Consider the following 25,337-nt stretch of genomic DNA (forward strand, 5'->3'; position numbering starts at 1 on the left):
GAGCACAATACTGACTTAAAATCTTTATTAGCTATCCTCTTTTGGTAGTGTTCAAGTATGATGTCTTATCTTGTACTTTGATGATAACTAAGCTGGATACATCAAAAATAAATTTGGTGGCAAAAAGGATTATTTAATTTTTTTTAGCAGATTTAAGGTATGGTGACCCAAATTATGGAAATATCCCTTATCCTGAAAACATTAGAGATCTTAAAGGGATACTGTCATGGGAAAATAATTTTTTTCAAAATGAATCAGCTAATAGCGCTGCTCCATCAGAATTCTGCACTGAAATCCATTTCTCAAAAGAGAAAACTTTTTTTATATTCAATTTTGAAATCTGACATGGGGCTAGACATATTGTCAATTTCCCAGCTGCCCCAAGTCATGTGACTTGTGCTCTAAGAAACTTCAATCATTCTTTACTGCTGTACTGCAAGTTGGAGTGATATCACCCCCTCCCTTCCCCCCCCCAGCAGCAGCCAAACAAAAGAACAATGGGAAGGTAACCAGATAGCAGCTCCCTAACACAAGATAACAGCTGCCTGGTAAATCTAAGAACAGCACTCAATAGTAAAAACCCATGTCTCACTGAGACACATTCAGTTACATTGAGAAGGAAAAACAGCAGCCTGCCAGAAAGCATTTCTCTCCTAAAGTGCAGGCACAAGTCATATGACCAGGGGCAGTTGGGAAATTGACAAAATGTCTAGCCCCATGTCAGATTTCAAAATTTAATATAAAAAAATCTGTTTGCTCTTTTAGCCTGAAAAATCAATTTTTAACTCAAAAATACCCTCGGAAACTCTATTTTTTGCGGAAAACAAAACGTAGTGTTTTTTCTTACATAACTCGATTAGTCTACATTGAATCCTAAATGATGCTTTAATTGTAGGAAAAAACACTAGGGGGCACATTTGTGAAAAAGTGCAATTTCCCGAAACAATTGCCATGTACTTTTCCCACAATGTAGCATTTCTTTTAAATTCATGCATCACTGCAGCATTTTTGCAGCTAACACTTTAATTGACATTCACATTTTCTAAATCCAGTTGGCTTCATTTTAGGCATTTGGAGTGACAGTGATGAGTATGCCTAATTCTTTTAGCACATCTGCACTGCACCTATTAATGAAGAACCCCAGAGCTACCACCCGGTTCAAATGTGGCAGTATCGCCAGGGTTCCCCTATGTCCATTGGCACAGCACCTAACAATTCGGAACACAAGGAAGGCAGTATGGAAGCATAGCTCTATGGAAGTGCATAGAGCACATTTTGCCACAAGTACCTTTATAAAAATGGGGTCTTACATTTTACTGGCTGTGGGGAATTTGTGGGCTTTAACTGCACTTGTAAATTACCCCTTATGACTTTGGTTACAAGGTTACAACTTTAGTAAGAAATTGCCTGCATATTGAAAAATAGTCCACTAACAAGAGAGCCACAGTGCAGTCAGGTTGCAGTATACTGAAACCCATTTATACAATAACCATTGCAGTATTAGCTTCTGAATTTCTAACTTATAGCATGTTTGCATTAATAACATCACTTATAATGCTACCTTCCAATTCAATTCTATGGGTTAGTAGAATTAGCAAAACCGTTGCAGATATTTTTAACTCCTGTTTCACTCATATATATACCATTACCTGTATATGTATAGGAGACCTTTTTTATATCATACAATACAATTATATTATACGAGGAAAACAATTATACAGTACATTAGTTAGTTTATGTTCCATTAAATAAATATAAAAGAAAATTCAAGATTTATAGCAAATATTGTTTTCCCTGGCATATATATCTCAGTCATTGAGGGGTTCTGTTGATATAAGCTACAAGTTGAGAAGTTTTATAGGCCATTTCTATTTTGAGTTTTCATTGGATTTTTTGTAGCGGTGAGACTCATAATACATATTGGGCATCTGTTGTTTCTGTGTACTTTATTAGTAGGTCTAGAGCTGGAAGTGTTTTGTGCAGTTGAAGTAGATGGAACATGAATTTGGTAGATTATTTTGTAATCCTCCCTTGAAAGTGTAGAAAGCATAGGTCCTTCTTACATCAAGGTCATTGTACTCATTAAATTACAGATATTGGTTTTTAGCTGCTGAAGGTATCCAAAGATATTGATTTAGGAACAAGTCTAATTATTTATCAGAGTCAAGTCAGGCAGCTAATTGTCATGCTGGCACCAGCAAGAAATGCATCAAACTAAATACCTCCACCCTATTTTTTTGCCTTGCTCTGGATAATTACAGGACACACAGCCACTCCATCTTTGCTGGATTTGATCAAACTAATCTACTGAAATTGTTAGGCCAGTTTGATTAATTTGATCAACGTTATTATTTATCTATTGACTTCACGGATTTGAAAAGCTATGAGGAATATTGCATTTTTCTCTAGTTTACTCTATTAATATTACTTTTTTTAGGAGAAATTTGAATTAAATAGATTCTGAACGATTCTTTTTGAATCAGTCTGATTTGTTCAAATGTTTGTTAGGCTCCTCCCCCCAGTCCCTATATACCAGGCTAGCACTCTATGTTTTTAAAAAATTGTGCTGGTTCAGGGTTGTCTATAGCAGGGTGGATGGTTGTACAGCAATCCAACATGGCAGGTCAGGCTTTGTTAGTGCTCAGACCAAAATTTTCCAAATAAAAATGAGGTTCAATTTTTCTCTAATTTATAGAAGTGCAAAAAGCTTTGCATCAAGACACAAGCAGCAAATATGAATTGGGGGGCTGCCCGATTTATGTAAATGAGCTGTAACCCTTTCTTGGCAGGAATATCCAGGGCCACACTGTGGCGCTAACTTTATAGATCCCTAGCCTCAGATAAGTGAATGATTTGTGGGGTTTGGATGAGTTAAGTGCTTCCACCCAGGGCTAAAACCAGATACTGGTAGGCATACAACTCCCTGGGAACTGCAATAGCAGTGATTATAGTACCCAATGTAGCAAACAATAAACCACACAATAGGCGGATATGCAGTAATTTGTAATGTTAGAAATTAAATATATATGTGATGCAATAAAAACAATGGAATAAAAATAACACAATGAATATTAGACAATATATTAAGTATCATCCCTTGTATGAAAATGTCAACTGTCATTTTAAGAATAGTCAGTGTGCACACTAGGGGTCTGCGGGATATACTAAAGTAGTATGAGCAGAATTAGATGTTGCAACAGCAAATTGATGGGTGTGTAAAGTGAAGGTCTCACCAACTCCCAGTGATAATGAGAGAGAAATAACTCATGTGAGGCAGAGCAGATGAAGGGGAGCAGTCTGGCAGTTTTAATCCACACTAATCTTGAAATGCTGGTGAGCAGATCCACTGCATGTGTCATGGAGGCTGATGGGAAATCCAAAGTCCAAATCCGGTGTACATGCTGGCAACTCACTACAGGGCTAAATTCCTATCTATCCTACAGGTATAACTTCCCTAGCAATAGCTCAGGCAGCTGCACTTGTCCCATTCACTATAATGGCTGAATGGAAAGGGTTAAGTAACTCCCTGCACTCTGACTATGGGGTTCCCTATATGGCCAAATGTTCTATAGGTGAAACCCATAGCTTCCTACTCAAGCAAATCAGCAGGAATATTCACAGCAGACAGGAGAAATCTGAGGCCTGCACTCGGTAGTTCTTTGCAGAGAACATGCTTTCTTCTTCCTGGAAAAGATCTGCCTCACTTTCATTTTGGCTCTATACCTCCTTCAGAGGGGTCAAAAGGTCAGAAGCATATTCTTCTTGCTGATTGGCCAGGCTGTGGCTGAAAACTTACACTTCCGTACAAGCAGCGGCCATGTTTTTGGTTGCTCCAGATTTAAAGTCACAAGGTTATGTGGGAAAGGGCAAATAACACTCTTCTAAAGAGCCCTACTGTATGAATTTCTTGATGCTTTCAGAAAGACACATGCACATCAAGCAAGAGTTAAATATTCTTATGCATTGCACAAATCCGTAGGATAAATATAGCAAAGACAATAAATGAATAATTTTACATTCATTTTAAATAGGATATATTTTCCTTTTTCGGCTGTCATAGGAATTTAGAAATATTTTAAATATAAAAATAAATCCAAAAACCCTGAAACTTGATTTAAATGATACAATTGCATTAATTCCACATATAAATAAATTGAATCCTTTCATATAGTTGGTGTGGTATCAGTCTTGGCTTGTTTAGAAATGTAGCAAATGCTATATAGCAATTCCCCAGATTGTATGGTTTAGTGTTTGTGATCATTTTTTGCAAGTCTTGTTCAAGTTTGCCTACATATAGGTTGAGGGTTGGTGGTGATGGGCCCATCCATTGCAAGGTGGTCTTTTTGCTGTAGAACAGCAGCAGCCTCAATAGATAACTGGTATGTGTGATGGGCACCAGGGAGTCAAGTAGGCCTAACAGGCAGGTAGTTGAATAGAGCACTTGGGTAGTGCTTGTTTGTTAGCCAGAAAAGTCAAAATTTTTCCCAAAATTTTAATGCAGCAGGGCAATCCCACATTAAATGCATGAAACCAGCATTTCCCCCAAGCCTTTCCATGGTTACTTTGTGTACTTTTTTAGCCTTTTAAATGCCACAGAATGTAGAATCTACATTCTGTGGATAAAGGAGCCGCCACAGAACACAGATTCTATGTTCTGCAGCACATTCGGACGGGGGAATGGAGGAGCGTTTTTTAAAAATATTGTTTTTCTGTGATTCTGGCCACTGATTACACTAGGCAAAAAAAAGCATTGATTTTTGTGGTTTTGTTGGATTTTAGTGATTTTATTGCATTTCGCTCTGTTCTTTGTTACTTCGTTTTGCCCATGGAAAGGTTGTCTGCTATATATATCCATTTGGGGGTCTTTGTGCACAACATAGTTTGGTTTATCTATGCATATTGGGCATAAAGCTGTTCAGTAGACCCCTGGGGTTCATATTTAGGATGCCTTTTGCTGGTACGTTACGAAATGTGGGGTATATAATAAGATGAAATGCAATCTTTCTGACAATATTTAGAAATTTCATAGTGTTATGTTTAGCACAGCTTTGCTACACCTTTGGTAGTTTGCAGTAGAAAGATGTAATTACCTGCTATAAATTAATCAGAATGTGTATTTTTGGCAAATATATAGTTTTCTTGGGTCTCCATACTGTTAGGGGGTCTTATGGAGTATAATACACATGCTGGGTGCTTATATTGTAGCAGTCAGTGTGTCATTCGTGAAAATTCATATGTACTATTTTCATTTGGGGGTCTCTGTATGCCACATGGTTTGGTAAATCTTTGCATATTAGGCATCAAACTATTCAGTAGAACCCTGGTGTTAATATTTAGGATGCTTTATGCTGGTAAGTTACGAAATGTGGGGTATATAATAGGGTAAAATGCAAGCTTTGTGATGATTTTCAGATTTTCATGATTTTTGGGGGTCTCTATGCCAGATACTTTGGTAAACGTATGTACAATGGGCATCAAACTGTTTGGAGGAGCCCTGGCAATCATATTTAGGGTGCTTTTTCTCAGTATGTAATGATACATAGACAATACAATGCTGGAAACGTGAAGCTTTGAGGCAATTTTCAGGTATTTCACAGAGACCGCCAATTTTGGGAAAGCCTTGTGACTCAGTAGTTTGAAGCAGAAAGGCATGGGTACACATTTTAGATTCGGTAGAATGTGTACTTTCCAAAAATATATGGTTTTGGGGGGTAAACATATTTCTGTGTTTTTACTGATTTCTGCCTTACTGCTTTCAAAATTTGGTAATATACTGCAGGGAGTTTTTGCTGTACAGAAGTCCTAAATCTCCCTAAAAGTATACATATCTGGTATTGGCACGTTCAAGAGACATGAAGCTTTCACAATCAGTTGGTTTTTCATGAGTAAAATAAAATATTTTTCTGGTATAAATTCATATATAATGAAAAATATAAATTCAACCATTTCATTCAATAATTTTTTTGGAATGTAGCACTATAAATCTTTTTGCAGAGGTGGAAAAACATGAAAACTGGCATCTGGCATTGAGTGCAAATGAAATGTGAAATTCTGTTGGAGCTTAAAGGGTTAATGGGTGGATTTGCTTACTTTTTAATGGATTAACTGGCCATGTAAAAACAGTCTGACAAATCAGGCACATTTCTGAATGCATATACCAACTAACATATTGACAATAAATAAACTAATATTTATCACAGGCTTTGACTATCTATTCGAAATTTGTGTCAAAATCAAACTATAAGTGTGTAGTGTTTAATATTATTTCCTTAATGTGGGTTATGGAATCAAACCATTTAAAATATTAGTAAATAGTATTTAAGCATACTAGGCTCCCAATATCACTTAACCTGTATTATGTAGCTTGACAGTTCCCCTTTGGTGACTTTCTTGTGTAAAAAATCACAATTATATATATTTCATTAACTAAATCAAAGTAGTTTACAAGGCAAACCTTTGACACTATTGATTTATGTGCTTTCAAGGACAGTGTTAATCTAGAAAATATGTTTTTTATATGACATTTCTATAGTCTCATCCCATTTGTCAACACCTTTCAATTCACAGTGTTTTTGCATGCGATATTCTGTAAACCCAACCACTTTTTACTTATAAATGGAACTGTGACCTTGAGCCTCCTGCCCCATTTTTAGTTGCCTCAGTTAATAAATATTAGATGTACCTTGAGGTGATGATGTATCTTGCCTTCTTTGCTTTTAATTTGTGAATCGTGCCAGAAGTGAAAAATGAATGTTGGTATTTATGCTGTTATCTTTGAGCTAAATCTTTGGCTATATTCAGTTTAAAATATTTTTGAGACAATAAAATATGCACCGTCATAAACAATTTAACGCCAACATGAAATATTGCAGATATGTCATATACAGTTTATTAGAGCTGGTTTCAGAGATTCTTTTCAATGTTTAATTGCTTACCTTGAGCAGAAGTTCTCCAATTAACCCGTTCCAAGAGCCATCTGCCTGGGGGCTTCCATATTTATGATCTGGAGCAACATATATTTCATATTTGAAGCCCAAATAACTAGATAAGGCATCAAGGACATCAATGGAAAATCCTTGATATTTCTTTGGTTTTCCCAAAACATTTTCTGAGACCATGACAAATGGTTCTTCCTGTAGAAAATGAATGTATACAATGTTATCTTAAAGGACTTTTCTAATTTTGTATTGTTTTAGCATGTAAGGTTGCAGTGGCTAGAACTGCAAACAACCAAAATCTTTAGTCTGTTATTATGACATTTTGCATGGCATTATAATATCTTGAAATCAATATTTTGACATTTGTGCTTTGTTCCAACAAATACATTGTTGTCTACTTATTCAAGAGGCACTAGCACCCAGATTATTTTGTGCATATAATAATCAGATGCTTTTCTTAGTTATAGCGAATGGCAGCAAGTGTGAGGCGGGCCCTCCGAAATTTTTTTGTGCGGGGGCTGGTGCTTCGAAGAAACATTACTGAACTTATACGTAGGGGTGTAGTTAAGGTCGAGAACTATTACTTATGATATTTAAATGAACACAGTGCTGTGCCCATTTCTGCATATAGCAGCATTCATACAAAGACTGTATCATGCCTATGATGGAAATGCTGGGAACTGAAAACATTACTGTATTGTGAATACAGAGCACTTTATGTACATAATGCTAGAAAGATATTTATATTCAGTATGGTAATAATGGGCTGAAAATGGAAAGCAATGATTTTTTTCCAGGAGCTCGGTCAATAATTCTAGAGATGCATTACTCTTTCATTTCCTTAAAGAACACTGAACAAGTAGTAATGGACATATTTCATTGCAGAGAGTGCAAAATCTATTCTTCATTTTTACATCTCGGGGAAATGTTTGATTCCATTTATTCCTAGTGTTCTCAAAACCACTTTCATATACCTTGTGCTTGAATAGCTGTGTATCAATATGTATGTCTCTAGCAAAATATGTATTATCAATTAACATATTAAGATCACTTCACTAGAGTACAACTAATAGCTTGGTGAAAAAAAAAGAAAAAATTTATTTTCTGCTGCCTTATATTTCATTCTTTAACAAAAGCATTCCGATGGTTGAGAAAACCATACACTCTAACCATATGAGAGTCCCAATCTAAAAGAACATTGGACTTTCCAATGTGAGAATGATGTAATTGGCGGGGATTGGAGCATTACATGCCTTGTATTGGAAAAGTTTTCTCTGGATATTTAGAACTTGGATAGGCAGCTTTGACCAGACAGCCCATATAATAAGTGCATGCCCCAGAATGTTCATGCAGGGGCTCTTTTCCACTTTCAATTGCGACAATATGTCAGTATTTTTTGGAGGTTTGGAAGCATTGAAATGGAGAGTGCAGATACCTTACTACAGTGCTGTCCAGCGTCTGTGGTACAGAGGGCAAAATATTTTCTATTTTACATTGTGGAGGGCCAATAATGGAAGGCTGATAATGGAAGCCCATGTTGACCACTCCCTGTTTTAAACCACACTCACATTACTACAAGAATTTTTAATGCTAACAAACCCCCACCAGGTTCACCTCTCACAAAGTATGGCACACACAGAGAGTATAGGGCAGGCATAGTATGGCACACACAGAGAGCATAGGGCAGGCACAGTATGGCACACACAGGCAGCAAAAGACCGACAGAGTATGGCACAAACAGGGAGCATAGGGAAGACAGAAAAGCACAGGAGACAGGGAAACTTATCAGGACCACTCTAAGATTAATTGTTCATACCTTCACACAGGTTTGGTGCCCCTCCAACAGTTTGTATTTTGAGTTATGAACAGGTGAACAATATGGGCACTTTCAGTCTGGGTCTGAGGTGTGAACAATAGAGGTGTCACAGGTGTGAACAATGTAGGTGGGATCCAAGAGGTACAAACAATACAGGAGTTTACTGTCTGAATTTAAGGTGTAAACAATGCAGGGGCCAGTTAATCTCTGTACTCATATCTTTCAAATCGTACACACGGTAAGCAGCCACAGCAGACATGTGGGGGGCCACACAAGGGGGGGGGTCACGGGCCATCAGTCGGACAGCACTGCCTTATTACTATATATACAGACACTGGAAGAAAGATCAGGGTGTGCTGGTGAGTTTTATCAAATGTATAAAAGACAGGTGGCAACTCAAATCATGACTGCTCAAATTGAGATGCCTTGGAGAAGCTACACTGGGCACTATGCAGAGATTCACATGTAAAGATAACTGTGCTTTTCATCTCAGTTACTTCATTACTTACATTAAACCTGCTTCTGTTTTATGCTACATTTTTTAAAATATTTAATCCTCAAAATGGACATGTTTAAAAAAAAAAAAAAAGCAATATTTAAAAATGATCCTACAGACACATTAAGGAGCAGAATTTAGCTTAATTCACACTGCAATTAGAGAGACAGATATACCAATGTGTATTTTACATATTTATCTTTCTCTGTTTCATTTTGTTCCATAGCTAAAGACAATTAATTCAGTAATTAACTATATTCTGTAGTGAATGCCAATGCAAGCAATAATGAGGATGTAATTTAAAAAAGGGAAAGCATGTAGTTTAACTAATTAAACCAGAGGACTTGTTTATCTTCATAATACAAAATGCTCAGCAAATATCTCTCTGTAAAAAATTTAAAAATATACCAAAAATTTACTATTTTAATTAACCCAGATATTAGGAAAACTGTATTGTATTGTATTCAACGCTCAGTTTGACATTTATGGAAGCAGGGAGTATCATGGGCCCTCCTGCTCTCTAAGTTAGATGTCCCCAATTTCCTACAATAAGGTAAAATTAGTAATTCAAACTAAGTGGACACTTCATTGTAAACCAGTTCTTAAGGTTATGGCACTGACTTCCAGACTTGGATATCAGGACCACCAGTCCCCCAGTTCAGGGAACATAATTGTATTCAGATATGTTAGAGATCAGCTGCCTCATTTACAAAAGATGTATGCAATATGCATAGTTCATAAATAATGGGAGCAAAGACCAGGGGCTGCAGGTTGCCTACGAGCATTGCCTTTAGCAGGCATAAAATACATAGCTCCCTTGTGCCTAACACCGCTGCCCTCTGCACATTGAATAAGAGTTTGGTGCAAAGTGTAATATAACCCTTATATTTCTAGGATTGTCACAATTTCAAAGTTAACTTAAATTTATATACTTTGAATCAAGGAGAAATCAAATATACTACTAGCCAAAAGTTAACAACCTTTATTCACATACTGTATAGGGTGTTGCACTGCATTCTATTGTGTACAATGGATATTAGAAAAGTTACAGGTTATAAACTCTAGTGCACGTATATGCACTATACTACCTACTGTAAGTACATGATAGCAGAAGCAGTTTTATCAGTTGGAACCTAACTCCATTACTTAATATCACTATTTCATTAAGTGCTCAATAGTCTGATACTCTACCTAAGTACAGTACATTTAACATTCATGAACTTTTAGTTGTTGCTCATGAATATGTCTTACTGGAGGCAAAATCTTGATGTTCATATGATTGAACACAGCTTTTTATTCATTATCAATCTATTCAACGGTTGTGGTTGTTCAAAAATGGACACAATTGTTGCATGTATTTACAGCATTCGTTAAAGGACATGTAAACCCTCCACAAAAAAATGTAATTAGTGAATAGTCTCTTTGAAATCTTTAAATACCTGACACTTCAATTGTTAAATGGTCAATAGTAAGGCTGCAACACTCATTTAAAGGAGAACTATACCCCAAGAATATTTACTTAACCAATAGATATATCAGTAAATTTTGCACTTTTACATCTTTTGCCTCAGATATCACCTGACCAGAAATATTGCAACTCTAAGGGGCAAATTTACTAAGCTCGAGTGAATTTTCGAAGTTAAAAAAGTTCGAATTTAGAAATAATTTTTTGGGTACTTCGAACATCGAATAGGCTACTACGACCTTCGAATCGAAAGATTCAAAGTAAAAATCATTTGTCTATTCGACCATTCGATAATCTAAGTACTGTCTCTTTAAAAAAACTTTGACTTCATACTTCACCAAATTAAAGCTACCGAAGTGCAATGTTAGCCCATGGGGACCTTCCACAGCACTATTTTTGACCGAATAAAATAATGGACAAAATTCAGTCTTTTCTTCCTGTTATAGTTAGTGGCAGATTTACTAAGGGTCGAATGTCGAAGTTATAAAAACTTCGAAATTCGACCCTCAAATTGAAATCCTTCGACAAAGTCGAAGTCGACGGATTTTTAGCGTTGATTGAATAGAAATCCTTCGATCGGTCGCTAAAAATCGTTCGATTCAAACTAGTTAATTGTTCGATAGTACGATTTCTATTTGTTCGAATAAGCTAAAAATCCTTCGACTTCGATATTCGAGGTCGAAGGATTTCAATTTGAGGGTCGAATTTTTAACTTCGAAATTCGACCCTTTGTAAATCTGCCTCTAACTGTAACAGGAAGAAAAGACAATTTTGTCCATTAATTGGCCATCATGTACGGTATGTATTCCTTGCTTTGTTTGTGTACACCATAAATTTTATAATCCCAGGGGACAGCCCTGGCAATGGCCATTTTATATTTAAGATTACCCAATGGCACATATTACTAAAAAAGTATATTTTTTGAAAATTGTTTGTTTGTATTGAGCTGAAACAGAGTTTTGCATATGAGCTGTTTTATGCTATATATTTCTATAGAGAGGTCCATTGTTTGGGGGGGTATAGTTTTCATTTAATCACTTCAGGATTCTAACCCACTAGGCCACTTCATTAGTTGGCTACTGAGCATGCTCAGTTATTCTCAATTCAGACTAAACACACTTTCTAGTCTAGCAGCCAATGAAGAGATGGCATTGCTGGTTCCTGTAGAAACTCTGCTCTAGCTGTCTGCTCCTATTTTTTACCCCAATTTCCTCTCCTGAGCTCAGAGTAACCATTACAGTGCGCAATCCAAGCAGGGCTTTTTATCCAAGTAAGTTCTGCTTGTGTAAGCCTACATTCTTGATTGCATGAACTTGACAACCACATGTGCTGTTTGCAGAAGTAAATGTTACTGATAATATGTCAGAGGGAATATAGGAATATTTGACGCTGACGCTGGCAGAGGAGATATATACAGTACAAATTATGTATTTTGGGTGGGGGAGATGTGCCCAATTTAGGAGAAAATAGGGTTTACATGCCCTTTAAAGGTACCTGTGCCTAAATTCAGTTTTCACTTAGGCCCAGTGTTGGCAAATGAGCCCCATGGCTGAGCCCCCAAGCAATTTTGTCTCAAGTCTCCATCAAAAGCCACCAACAACATGAATGTAGGATATGCAGGTTTGAATGTGATGGCAGGACACTCTTAGACCCACTGCCAATCACAACCATATGCCCTCTACCCCTGACATCACCCTCCACAACCATTCACACCTGACTGCTATTATTTTTAATATAATTAATAGCTTAGTTTTCCCATTCAGTTCACTTCAACCGGCTCTGCCAAATACATCAGAAAAATCTATATACATTTTGGCAGAGACCAGAAAGAACTGAAAATGTATTTATGTCTGACTCATAGCTGCTGGAACAAGGCAAGGGAAATACTTAAAGGGGTTATTCACCTTCAGATTAACTTTTTGTTTGCTGTAAATAGTGCTATTCTGAGGCAATAGGTCTCAGTTTTTTATTTTAACAGTTTATTTTAACAACCAGACAGAGGTTTAAAAAGTTAAAAACTGATCACCTGAAAATTTGCTAAGACTAGGACATTCTATAACATACTAAAACAACCCCTTTAAGTGGGAAAATGCAATATCTTATCACCCAGACACAGAAAACTATTGACAACATTTTTTCCTACAACTTAAGAAGTTTCTCCTGCACAAAGTGCCTCATGCTGTGTGGCCCATGGCATAGCTTATTGGGTTCTGCCTACAACTTTTGGACTGCTAGAGCACAGTCAGAATCAGAAGACATTTATCTCAAAAACTGTAATGTTGTGAACACAGTTTATTTCAAACCTACTTCAAATATGTGGTTTTAAATTAAATATGTATATGACAGCTCCATGTTGTTTTATTGATGTTTTCTTTCGGCACAGTTTCCATTGTTTCAGCCATAGCTCAGGCATTATACAGGATAAAATAAAAGTAGTGATTTGGATATTTATTTCAGATTTACTGTAATGCATTCATGTTACACAGTGCTTAATATATAAAGATGACAGCTTCAATTTCAAGGACAGAAAACAAAAGACCAACAATTTACAACCACAATGCTGTATCATATGTAGCAATAAAATGACTGTAATTTACTGCAAAACATAAACACTGAAAATTCAAAGCTCCATGCAATGGAATATGCATGTATAAAATATTTTGCATTAAATCTAGATTGATGCATTTTTCTCTAACAGTGTGAGGTTAGACTAGATTTGTTAGGCTAATTCAACTCCTAGAAACCTCAGTAAGTTAGTAGAATATGATTTTTTGGGGCTGCTTTAAAGTGGACCCGTCACCCAGACATTAAAATCTGTATAATAAAAGTCCTTTTCAAAATAAATATGAAATCCAATTTCTTTTTTTTTATTAAAGCATTCATAGCTTTTGTAAACTCATTTAAAAATATCAGCTGTCAATCAAATATTGCCTGCCCCTCCTCTATGCCTAGGCATAGAGGCGGGGCAAGCAATTACTTTCACTTTCCATTCAGCACTTCCTAGGTGTCACTGCCCTCCCCACATTCCCCCGTTCTCTTTAATTGTGTAGCCAGGGCATGGGGATGGACATTGGGTCCCCCATTCTGGTGCACAAACAAGATTCTGAGAAGATGCAAGGCTTGCCTTGATAACAGTGTTCACAAAATGGCTCCTGCCTGCTTGCTATAATTATGAATTCCCAGACTGATGGAAACAAGATTCAAATAATTTATACAGTGTAATTAAAGTTCATTTTGCATAACTAACCTGATAAAATAGGATTTGAAATCATTTTTTTGGGTGACGGGTCCCCTTTAAGACACAGTGGGTATTGGGCAAATTTGAGCCAATGGTACTCTAAGGGCTAAACTCCACAAGAGCTTTTAATTAGATTTTGTGGGTCAGATTTTATCTCATCATGCCATGCAACACCATGCAACAGCATGAGATTTCATAGGATGCTACAAAATCGGATCCCCCTATTGCTATAATATAAAGTTGGTTAAGATAAAGACGGATGGATTATTTTGTTCAGGCATGTATTTCAATGAGAAAAATAAATCTTTCCTACACCATCAGTTTTTATCTTGTCGGATGAAGACCAAGGATGCAGTGTTCGCATCTGACAATTGTGACGTGTTGGACGTAAAATTTTACATTAAGCATCAGATTTTGTATCTGTCCCATTATATTTTGACCCATGTGACTACGTCTGACTTGTTGTATGCATTTTGTAGATCTGATACCATCCATCAAAAGTGATCATGAAACCACATAATACACACAAATACATCTGCCTGCTAGTAAATCAATAACCTTTCCAACAGGAACATTCCTCTCAATAAAAATGCCCAATAAAGATACTCAATAAAGGACCCCCCTATTTGAAATGGAGAAAAGTAAACAAGTAAAATAAAAATAAATAGTTACATTGAATCTAATCACTCTGAATATTGTGTATGTGTTCTCTAGCACTAAGAATCTAGCCAGCAGACACTGATGGGTTATTTATCAAAATCCAATTTTTTCTGATTTTTTAAATTAAAAAAGTCCGTCCAAACTAGAATCCACGATTTGATCTCCCCCCTTAAAGAACTAAACCCTAAAAATGAATATGTAGTAATTGGCGAATTTATTCAGAAGGCATGAATTCGCAGCGAATTTGCGCGATTCGCATCCGGCAAATATATTCGCAAAACGGCCACGAAAATTCGTCGGCGTCAAAAAAAAATGGACGACGGCGTCAAAAAAACGGACACCGGCGTCAAAAACGAGATTCACATGCTAAGCTTAGGGGTTGTCATAAATTATCAAGAAGAAAATAAAAGTTGGCCTGTAATGTAAGCTGATGCTACAGGGCTGATCATTAAATTCTGATGCTAATTGCACTGGTTTCTGAGCAGACATGTAGTAATTATGTGAATTAATTACTAATTAGCCTTATACTTTGACATTTATATTCTATTTGAACTGTATAAGCTCAGTAACCGGCAGCAGCCCATAGAATGTGCAGTGAATCAGCAGAAAAGAAGATGGGAGCTACTGGGGCATCTTCAGAGGAACAGATGGTTCAGAAGCCCAAAACATAATGTACAACATTTCTTGTCTACTTCTTTAGATAAGCTATTTCTCATTTAAGGGTAATAAGACAGGGTCTATAAAGGAAATAGGTTATATAAAGGGCAAATAAAGAAATAAAAAAACAATATCTAAATAAAATATCAAAACAATATTAATAATGTGGCAGTGATCATCCAGCTGAAATAAAATAAAGGGTCTGTCATATATGGTATGTCATCCAAAAGTTATATAAAAAGAAATCATGAAGTGCACCCTATACATTTGTCCCTTTTGCCCATTAATTAAAGAAACCATGTTTGCACAAGGACATTCTTAAAAAATAATCTCTGGCAAATACTTTTAAAGACACAATTGCAAATATAATCAAGTATAATTGTGTGAAATGTTTGAATTAAAAAAACTTGGCAGCTAAAAATTCAAGTCACTTAGCTCAAAGAAAAAGGACCGCTCAAAGTTCACCCTCCCTATTGCTGCTCCAGTCGGGTGCTCTGTCCGCAGCGTCCCCACTGCTGAAATCCGAATAAACACCAAAAAAATGGACGGCACTCCGATCAAAAGAATATAGATTTATTCCGTACTCCTGTAAGGATCCAACGCCCTACGCGTTTCGGGAATCACTCCCTTAATCATAGGCATACATCCTGAGCTACACAGACAAGTTATATCTACTAAAGGTAAAAACCTCGTTTGTATATTAAAACCATACTGTCAAAAATAATGATCCTTGTACAAATGTGTGTATCTCTAATCCCTGGAGGGTGGGATGGTTAATAATTAACTTGCTGGGGGTAAACACAAATGATCAACAAATGTGTAAATTAATATGTAAATATGTAAATAGAAAGTGAATATGCAAAATAGAAAGTGAGGGGGGGAAGGGGGGGGGGGGAATTAAGCCCGACACTGATCCATTGACCCGTCAGTACTAATATAGATATGATAAATCGTGTCTGGTGTTCAATACATTAGGTATCCTAGTCTCCAATTTTGGGATCCAGAACGCTTCTCTCAATTTTAGTGAACACACCAAATCTCCCCCCCCCAAGAGGTAACCTCACTTGTTCAATGACTTTAACTGACAGATCCTGGATTCCTCTTTCAGAGCATAGTGCAAAGTGTTTACCCACGGGAGTACCCTCATCCTTATTCTCGATCGATCTCATGTGTTCCGTATCCGGTCTTTAAGACAATGGGTAGTCCGGCCCACATATTGCTTGTTACAACTTATGCATTCCAGCAGATACACCACACTCTTGGTATTGCAGTTATAAAAACCGTTGTTGTGGTATACCCTGCCTGTAACGCTGGATCTGAAACTTATCCCAGTGGAGATAACTTTACCTATGGTCGCTCCACATCTATAGCTCCCCTTAGTGGACAGCCAGTTATCTTCCCATTACAACTAGACTAGGTGCCAGCATCTTCCCTAAAGTGGGAGCTCTCCTTGAAACACATTTAACATCGGTTACTGATAGGACTTCTGACAACCTCGCATCATTATACAGCACTGGAAGATGTTTTCTAATCACATTACAAATTCTTCCAAATTCTTCACTGTACTCCTTAATGAAAAAGACATACTTCCTCTCCTTTGTACTCAATTCCTTATTGGAGCTATTGGAGGTGTGGGTTCTATCATTGTTGCGAATTTTACTGGCTTTTTCACATGATGTCCTTATCATATCCTTTGTGTAGCCCCACCTCAGTAGTCTATGACCCAAAAGCCCTGATTGCTCCTTAAAAGTAGTCTCCTTGCTGCAATTTCTCCTATACCTGACAAATTGGCTGTATGGTATACCCCGTATGGTGTGCTTTGGATGACAACTGTTTACCCTTAAAATAGTGTTACCTGCAGTGGGTTTCCTAAAAATATTCGATTCAATTTTTCCTGTGTGTATATCACCTTCCAGTGTGAGATCCAAAAAATTGATCTCTGATTTACTATAATCAAGTGAAAATTGAAGATTATGTCGATTAGTGTTCAAGTAGATGTGAAAATCCTTGATCAATTCCTCTGGTCCATCCCATATAAACAGAACCATACCAGATAATGTGCTCACGAAAAGGGTTTTTACATCCAGAGACATGGGACCGCTCCCACCAACCCATGTATAGGTTGGCATATGTGGGAGCAAAGGATGCACCCATTGCGGTCCCATGTCTCTGGAGGTAAAAACCCCCATCGAAAAAGAAAAAATTGTGCGTTAGAAGAAACTCCAAAACCAAGAGTGTATAATAAATAAGATCCCTCGTGAAGTGTTGTGTGTCCTTTAAAGTTTCCGAAATGGCATGTATTCCCAAGTCATGTTATATCGTTGTGTACAATGATTTGACATCCATAGATATCCATATATATGTATCCAGCCATGTCAAACCGGACAATCTGTCTAACAGATGTCCTGAGTCCCTGATGTAGGAGTCCAGCCGTGGGACAAGGGGCTTAAGGCATGTATCCACCCAATCAGAGAGGCCCTCATTGATAGAGCCTATACTCACCACAATTGGCCTACCTTCCGGAGAGGTGAGGGATTTGTGTATTTTCGGGAGGTGGTGGAAGATCGGGACCACCGGCTGGTGTCTGACTAAATAGTCAGTGTCCCGAGGATCCACCACCCCCAATGGGTAACCAATCTCTCAATCCCTTTTATGTATTCTGATTGTGGGTTAGATGGTAGTTTAAGGTATGTTTCTTAATCATCCAGCTGTCTTCTAGCCTCTCGTAAATAGTCAGTGGTATTCATCACCACTACACATCCCCCTTTATCGGCCTGCCTGGTCGTGATCGCTGTGTTCTCTCTAAGTGTATTAATAGCTAACCTCTCCTCCTTGGACAAATTTCCAGGAACTCTTCCAGTTCTTGTTACGTTTAGTCTGGTGAGATCTTTCTCAACGAGATCCTGGAAAGTGTCCATCGAGGTACACCTGGATTGTAAGGGGTAGAAGTTAGAGGGCATCTTTTTGACTTTAGACAGTTTGACTTGGTCCAACTGCTCCCCTGAAGCCTGAACGTCACCTGAACTCTCACGCTGTAGCGAGTCCAGATCTACAAGACAACAATGTTTACGAAATGAAGCAAATATACCTTCAATGTCTGACCCACTTCTTTTTAAATGTACATCCCTCTTGGGTGAATCTACCCTATCTGTACCCAACCCACATGACCCAAAAGGTCTGCGAACGGTTAACTTACGTACAAACCTGTTAACATCTAAAAGTGTATTAAACAAACTAAAATTATGTGTGGGGGCAAATGACAAGCCATTGCTCAGGACACGTTCCTGGGATTTAGTCAAAGTCACTGAGGATATGTTAACAACATTCAATAGTTCCTGTCCTTCTTCGTCGAGTTCAGCCGTAGGCCATACCTTCTTTCCCCAGGACTGCCGCCCACCCCCTCTTCTTGTCTTCTTTCTGTTTGGTTGTTTCGTCTCGCCCATTCTTTTTTTTCCATTTTCTTTCGTTTTGGGAACAGGTCCTGGCCTTGATAGTTTTTGTTGTGCCCAGTAGGGGTCGCTATCTACATTTTGTATATAACCTGTCTGTGTAGCTCAGGATGTATGGCTATGATTAAGGGAGTGATTCCCGAAACGCGTAGGGCATTGGATCCTTACAGGAGTACGGAATAAATCTGTATTCTTTTGATTGGAGTGCCGTCCATTTTCTTGGTGTTTATAAAAATTCAAGTCAACAAGAAGTTTCACTGAAGATTTCAAACAAGTTTATAGTCCAGTTCTTTGTTTATAAACCATGATATTTCATGTTTTTTATCTGTGAGCTACTTTTTTTTCTGTGAAACTTCTGTTCAAGTATTTTTTAAATGTTTTACAAATAAATGAACTTGACCTTGGAATAAATATCAAGAACATTTTGATGAAACTTTCCATGTAGGCAATTGTTTTTCTCCTAGAATTTGAAAATTTACAAATCATCATCTCAGGGATAGGTATTATGAGAAACTATAATATCCTGGCTGTGACAATCAGACCATCTACCATCCAGTCCATAGTACACTTAAGGGCAGATTTATCAAAATAAGAATTTGTGAAAAAAAACAAGGCAAGGGAAAAACTCAGACAAAGCTCATGCAACTTTTTTTCTTGAATGCTAAATTATTCATGAAAAAAAACCTTACAAAATATTCCTGTGCGCATTTTATTGCGGAGTAAAAGTTGCATGTCAGCGAGAATCTCATTGTCCCATTCATTTGCAATGAGGCTGAAAGTTTTGAATGTTTTAATAGACTGGGAAAATAAATAATAACATTCCCATTGACTTCTATACAACCTCATCATCTTTTTTTCTGGCAACTTTTAGTGGTTCTTTCCTTTTATAAATTCTGGGTTTTTTTTGTGTCTGCATTTTTCTATGCATTATTCTCAAATTCAGTAAAAACGCCAACTTGTCTTTTGATAAGCCCCTTAGTAATGCTTGTGCAGATTCAGTCGTTCTAATATATTGCAAACTGAGTGCTATGTAGACAGTAACCTATCTGCACTAGGAGAACATAATGTATATCTATTTAACATCTGAACCGTGACTCAATGTGACTCAAAGAATATTTCCCATTTCACATTAGGGGGTAACATTATCCCTTGTAATTGCATGGTTTAGCATCCATAATCACATGACAATTCTTCCTATTAACTTCAAAATTCACTACAGTTCAAGTCCTTGACACATTGCAACAATTAAGCCATTATTTCACGTCAAAGCAGTACAATTTTTGAGTATGGGTGTCTGTTAAATAAAAGCTTAGCTGCTGCCCTCTACATGCTTCCACCATTTTATTAATTCCCCAAATGATATAGATATCTGTCATTGTAAAAATCAATGTATATATCCTTTTCAAAATAAGAGAGAAGGACATACCAGAGAAATGCACAGAAAACACCAATAGACAATGCAGTATAACTAACAATAATGAAGAGCATGTAGCGGAATATGACCAGCTTCATGAAAAAAGAAAAAACCTGATTAAAAGTATAGATTATATTACTTTTTTCAATGTAAATGGTGAACACATCATATTGTGTCACAATGGATTGCTCTGCTCGTGACACATTTCTGTGTGTATTTCCCATATTGATGAAGAAATCTAATCAAAACACTTTAATAAAGACATGCTGTCCTGTAGCTTAATAGTTATTAAAAAATAGTAAAAGGCACACTTGGGTGTACAATATTATGAATTTTGACCATGTTTTTTTTGCTGCATTCTTTTGGGAAGTATATGGGTTACAGATGGAAGTTGAATTAAAAGCTATGTATACCATATTGAATCTTTTTAGTAACCATATAGAACCTATCAACTTGCAAGTAATTGTAATTTTATGACATGTGCGCAGTTCTAGATTGCCACCCCATTAACCTATTAAGGTCAATTAAGGTAAAACCTAGTCCTTTTGTAAAATGTATAATGAAGCAATAGAATTCTTAATGAATCAGATAAAATTGAGCATAGGACTGGCCAGATATGGGATGACTTTGACGTAGTTGGCCAGCTTAAATATATTGCAATATATGGACAAACAATCCCTGTTTTGTTTAAAGGGTAAGGCATTTTTAGTAGCAGTATGCACAAAATGTCGCTGTCTTAAATATATTGATAATGGGTTGAGTGCAGAGGACTCTTGTATTTGACTATATGTATTTTGTGGTCACAGCCTCATTGCACCCCCGCCTAATGGTTTTAAAAAATAGTGGTGAGCTCAACTTTCCCTTGTTTGTTATAGTTTATACAGGAGCAGTGACCAGCTCCATGTTGTAGCTCCCACCCTTCCCAGCTATAGTCAGGTGATCCAACTGGTGTCTAATAAAAGGGCAGCCAAGTTTGGGAGGTTTACTTTGAAAGGAGCAAGTAAGTTGCAGGTAAAACCCAGTCACTTTGTAAAATGTATAATGAAGCAATAGAATTCTTAATGAATCAGATAAAATTGAGCATAGGACTGGCCAGATATGGGATGACTTTGACGTAGTTGTCCAGCTTAAATATATTGCAATATATGGACAAACAATCCCTGTTTTGTTTAAATGGTAAGGCATTTTTCAGTAGCAGTATGCACAAAATGTCGTTGTCAAATATATTGATAATGGGTTGAGTGCAGAGGACTCTTGTATTTGACTATATATATATATATATATATATATATATATATATATATATATATATATATATATATATATATATATATATATATATAAATAAATATTCAATGAGGTCCGCACTAGAGATGTCGCGAACTGTTCGCCGGCGAACTTGTTCGCGCGAACATCGGGTGTTCGTGCTCGCCGGAAGTTCGCGAACGTCGCGCGACGTTCGCCATTTTGGGTTCGCCATTGTTGGCGCTTTTTTTTGCCCTCTCACCCCAGACCAGCAGGTACATGGCAGCCAATCAGGAAGCTCTCCCCTGGACCACTCCCCTTCCCTATAAAAACCGAAGCCCTGCAGCGTTTTTTCACTCTGCCTGTGTGTGCTGAAGAGATAGTGTAGGGAGAGAGCTGCTGCCTGTTAGTGATTTCAGGGACAGTTGAAAGTTTGCTGGCTAGTAATCGTTTTGATACTGCTCTGTTATTGGAGGGACAGAAGTCTGCAGGGGTTTGAGGGACATTTAAGCTTAGGTAGCTTTGCTGGCTAGTAATCTACCTTCTACTGCAGTGCTCTGTATGTAGCTGCAGTGGGCAGCTGTCCTGCTTCTGATCTCATCTGCTGACTGCTGCAATAACAGTAGTCCTTGTAAGGACTGCTTTTATTTATTTTTTTGTTGTTTTACTACTACTACTACTACTACTATAAGAGCCCAGTGCTATTAGTCTAGCAGTGTTGGGGAGTGGGACTGGTGTGCTAATCTGCTGCTCCTAGTAGTTCAGCAGCACCAACTTTAATTTTTTTTTTTTAATATTCATTTTTTTTTATTTTACTTTTTTTATTTTACTACCGCTGTAGTAGTGTATAAGTTGACCTTTTAGGCATTATTTGCCCTGTAGGCATTATTTGCACACTGTTTTCTTCAACCCGCCATCTAGCTGTGTGACCTTGTTCACATTCTGTCTAAATATCCATAATATTACCGTCTCCAGAAAAAACACCGGAGTGACTTTTTTCAAGCAGCATTCATATATTTTACGTAATCCGTATCCACCGCTGTAGTAGTGTATACGTTGACCTTGTAGGCATTATTTGCACACTGTTTTCTTCAACCCGCCATCTAGCTGTGTGACCTTGTTCACATTCTGTCTAAATATCCATAATATTACCGTCTCCAGAAAAAACACCGGAGTGACTTTTTTCAAGCAGCCATAATATATTTTACGTAATCCGTATCCACCGCTGTAGTAGTGTATACGTTGACCTTGTAGGCATTATTTGCACACTGTTTTCTTCAACCCGCCATCTAGCTGTGTGACCTTGTTCACATTCTGTCTAAATATCCATAATATTACCGTCTCCAGAAAAAACACCGGAGTGACTTTTTTCAAGCAGCCATAATATATTTTACGTAATCCGTATCCACCGCTGTAGTAGTGTATACGTTGACCTTGTAGGCATTATTTGCACACTGTTTTCTTCAACCCGCCATCTAGCTGTGTGACCTTGTTCACATTCTGTCTAAATATCCATAATATTACCGTCTCCAGAAAAAACACCGGAGTGACTTTTTTCAAGCAGCCATAATATATTTTACGTAATCCGTATCCACCGCTGTAGTAGTGTATACGTTGACCTTGTAGGCATTATTTGCACACTGTTTTCTTCAACCCGCCATCTAGCTGTGTGACCTTGTTCACATTCTGTCTAAATATCCATAATATTACCGTCTCCAGAAAAAACACCGGAGTGACTTTTTTCAAGCAGCCATAATATATTTTACGTAATCCGTATCCACCGCTGTAGTAGTGTATACGTTGACCTTGTAGGCATTATTTGCACACTGTTTTCTTCAACCCGCCATCTAGCTGTGTGACCTTGTTCACATTCTGTCTAAATATCCATAATATTACCGTCTCCAGAAAAAACACCGGAGTGACTTTTTTCAAGCAGCCATAATATATTTTACGTAATCCGTATCCACCGCTGTAGTAGTGTATACGTTGACCTTGTAGGCATTATTTGCACACTGTTTTCTTCAACCCGCCATCTAGCTGTGTGACCTTGTTCACATTCTGTCTAAATATCCATAATATTACCGTCTCCAGAAAAAACACCGGAGTGACTTTTTTCAAGCAGCCATAATATATTTTACGTAATCCGTATCCACCGCTGTAGTAGTGTATACGTTGACCTTGTAGGCATTATTTGCACACTGTTTTCTTCAACCCGCCATCTAGCTGTGTGACCTTGTTCACATTCTGTCTAAATATCCATAATATTATCGTCTCTAGAAAAACCACTTGAGTTACTTTTTTTCAAGCAGCATTCATATATTTTACGTAATCCGTATCCACCGCTGTAGTAGTGTATACGTTGACCTTGTAGGCATTATTTGCACACTGTTTTCTTCAACCCGCCATCTAGCTGTGTGACCTTGTTCACATTCTGTCTAAATATCCATAATATTATCGTCTCTAGAAAAACCACTTGAGTTACTTTTTTTCAAGCAGCATTCATATATTTTACGTAATCCGTATCCACCGCTGTAGTAGTGTATACGTTGACCTTGTAGGCATTATTTGCACACTGTTTTCTTCAACCCGCCATCTAGCTGTGTGACCTTGTTCACATTCTGTCTAAATATCCATAATATTACCGTCTCCAGAAAAAACACCGGAGTGACTTTTTCAAGCAGCCATAATATATTTTACGTAATCCGTATCCACCGCTGTAGTAGTGTATACGTTGACCTTGTAGGCATTATTTGCACACTGTTTTCTTCAACCCGCCATCTAGCTGTGTGTATTATCGTTTCCAGAAAAACCAACTGAGTTTTTGTTGTTGTTGTTGTTTTTTTAAAAATAATGCCAGGCAAAGGCAGGCCGCCACGCAGAGGCCGTGCTAGGGGCCGTGCTGCTATGCAATCCTGTGGCCCTAGCAAATTGCCCAGTTTTAAAAAGCCAATGACCCTGAACTCCCAAAATGCTGAAGAGGTAGTTGACTGGCTTACACAGCACACCCCATCCTCTACCGTTTCTAACTTTACCACAACATCCTCCTCATCCTCCACTGCTATGGCCACCCCACGTAACACTTCCTCCACCACCGGTGCCCCTTCTTCACTGGGGTCAGAGGAGTTATTTTCCCATGAGTTTCTTGAACTGAGTAATGCGCAACCATTATTGCCAGAAGAAGATGAAGGAGATGAGGACCTTACACCAGATTTAATTCTGGCAGAGAACACGATAGAGATGGACATAATGAGTGATGAGGAGGAGGTCCCCGCTGCTGCTTCCTTCTGTGATGTGTCAGAAGAAATTGATGCATCTGAGGAGAATGATGATGAGGAGATTGATGTTTTGTGGGTGCTTAGTAGAAGAGAGCAAGAGGAGGGTAGTTCAGATGGAGAGACGGAGAGTCAGAGAGGCAGTAGGAGAATAAGACTTAGAAGAAGCAGGGAGGACAGCCCGCAGGGATCAGTAGGGCAACAACATGTATCGGCACCTGTGTTCAGCCGGCCAACGCACCCGCCATTGCCGCCAATACCGCCAACTCCGCCAACCGCCAGATCGCACACTTCCAAAAAGTCAGCAGTGTGGGATTTTTTTAATGTGTGTGCCTCTGACAAAAGCATTGTAATTTGCAATGAGTGCAGTCAGAAACTGAGCCTTGGTAAGCCCAACAGCCACATAGGTACAACTTCTATGCGAAGGCACATGAGCGGCAAGCACAAAGCACTTTGGGAGCAACACCTCAAAGGCAACAGGCAAACTAAAAGCCACACTCCTTCTGGTCCAGCATCTTACTGCTCTACCTCTGCTCTCCTTGACCAGTCTGAACCACCCTCCACTCCGCCTTCCACCTTGACCACCTGTTCCCATTCCCAGTCATCTGCCACCAGCCAAGTTTCTGTGAAGGCCATGTTTGAGCGTAAGAAGCCAATGTCTGACTGTCACCCCCTTGCCCGGCGTCT

The 25,337-nt window shown here is 37.9% G+C and overlaps 1 protein-coding gene across 5 annotated transcripts in view; it reads right to left on the minus strand.

Moving 5' to 3' along the window:
• grid2.S (glutamate receptor, ionotropic, delta 2 S homeolog) overlaps positions 1-25,337 on the minus strand; it is a 612,233-nt gene that overhangs the window by 128,913 nt on the left and 457,983 nt on the right. For all 5 annotated transcript variants that reach the window (XM_018252173.2, XM_018252166.2, XM_041590791.1 and 2 more), the window contains one exon: positions 6,936-7,133. In XM_018252173.2, coding sequence (XP_018107662.1) covers positions 6,936-7,133 — 198 coding nt within the window. The remainder of the gene's footprint in view (positions 1-6,935; positions 7,134-25,337) is intronic.

This window comes from Xenopus laevis, chromosome 1L, assembly GCF_017654675.1.
Source record: "Xenopus laevis strain J_2021 chromosome 1L, Xenopus_laevis_v10.1, whole genome shotgun sequence".
NCBI lineage: Eukaryota > Metazoa > Chordata > Amphibia > Anura > Pipidae > Xenopus > Xenopus laevis.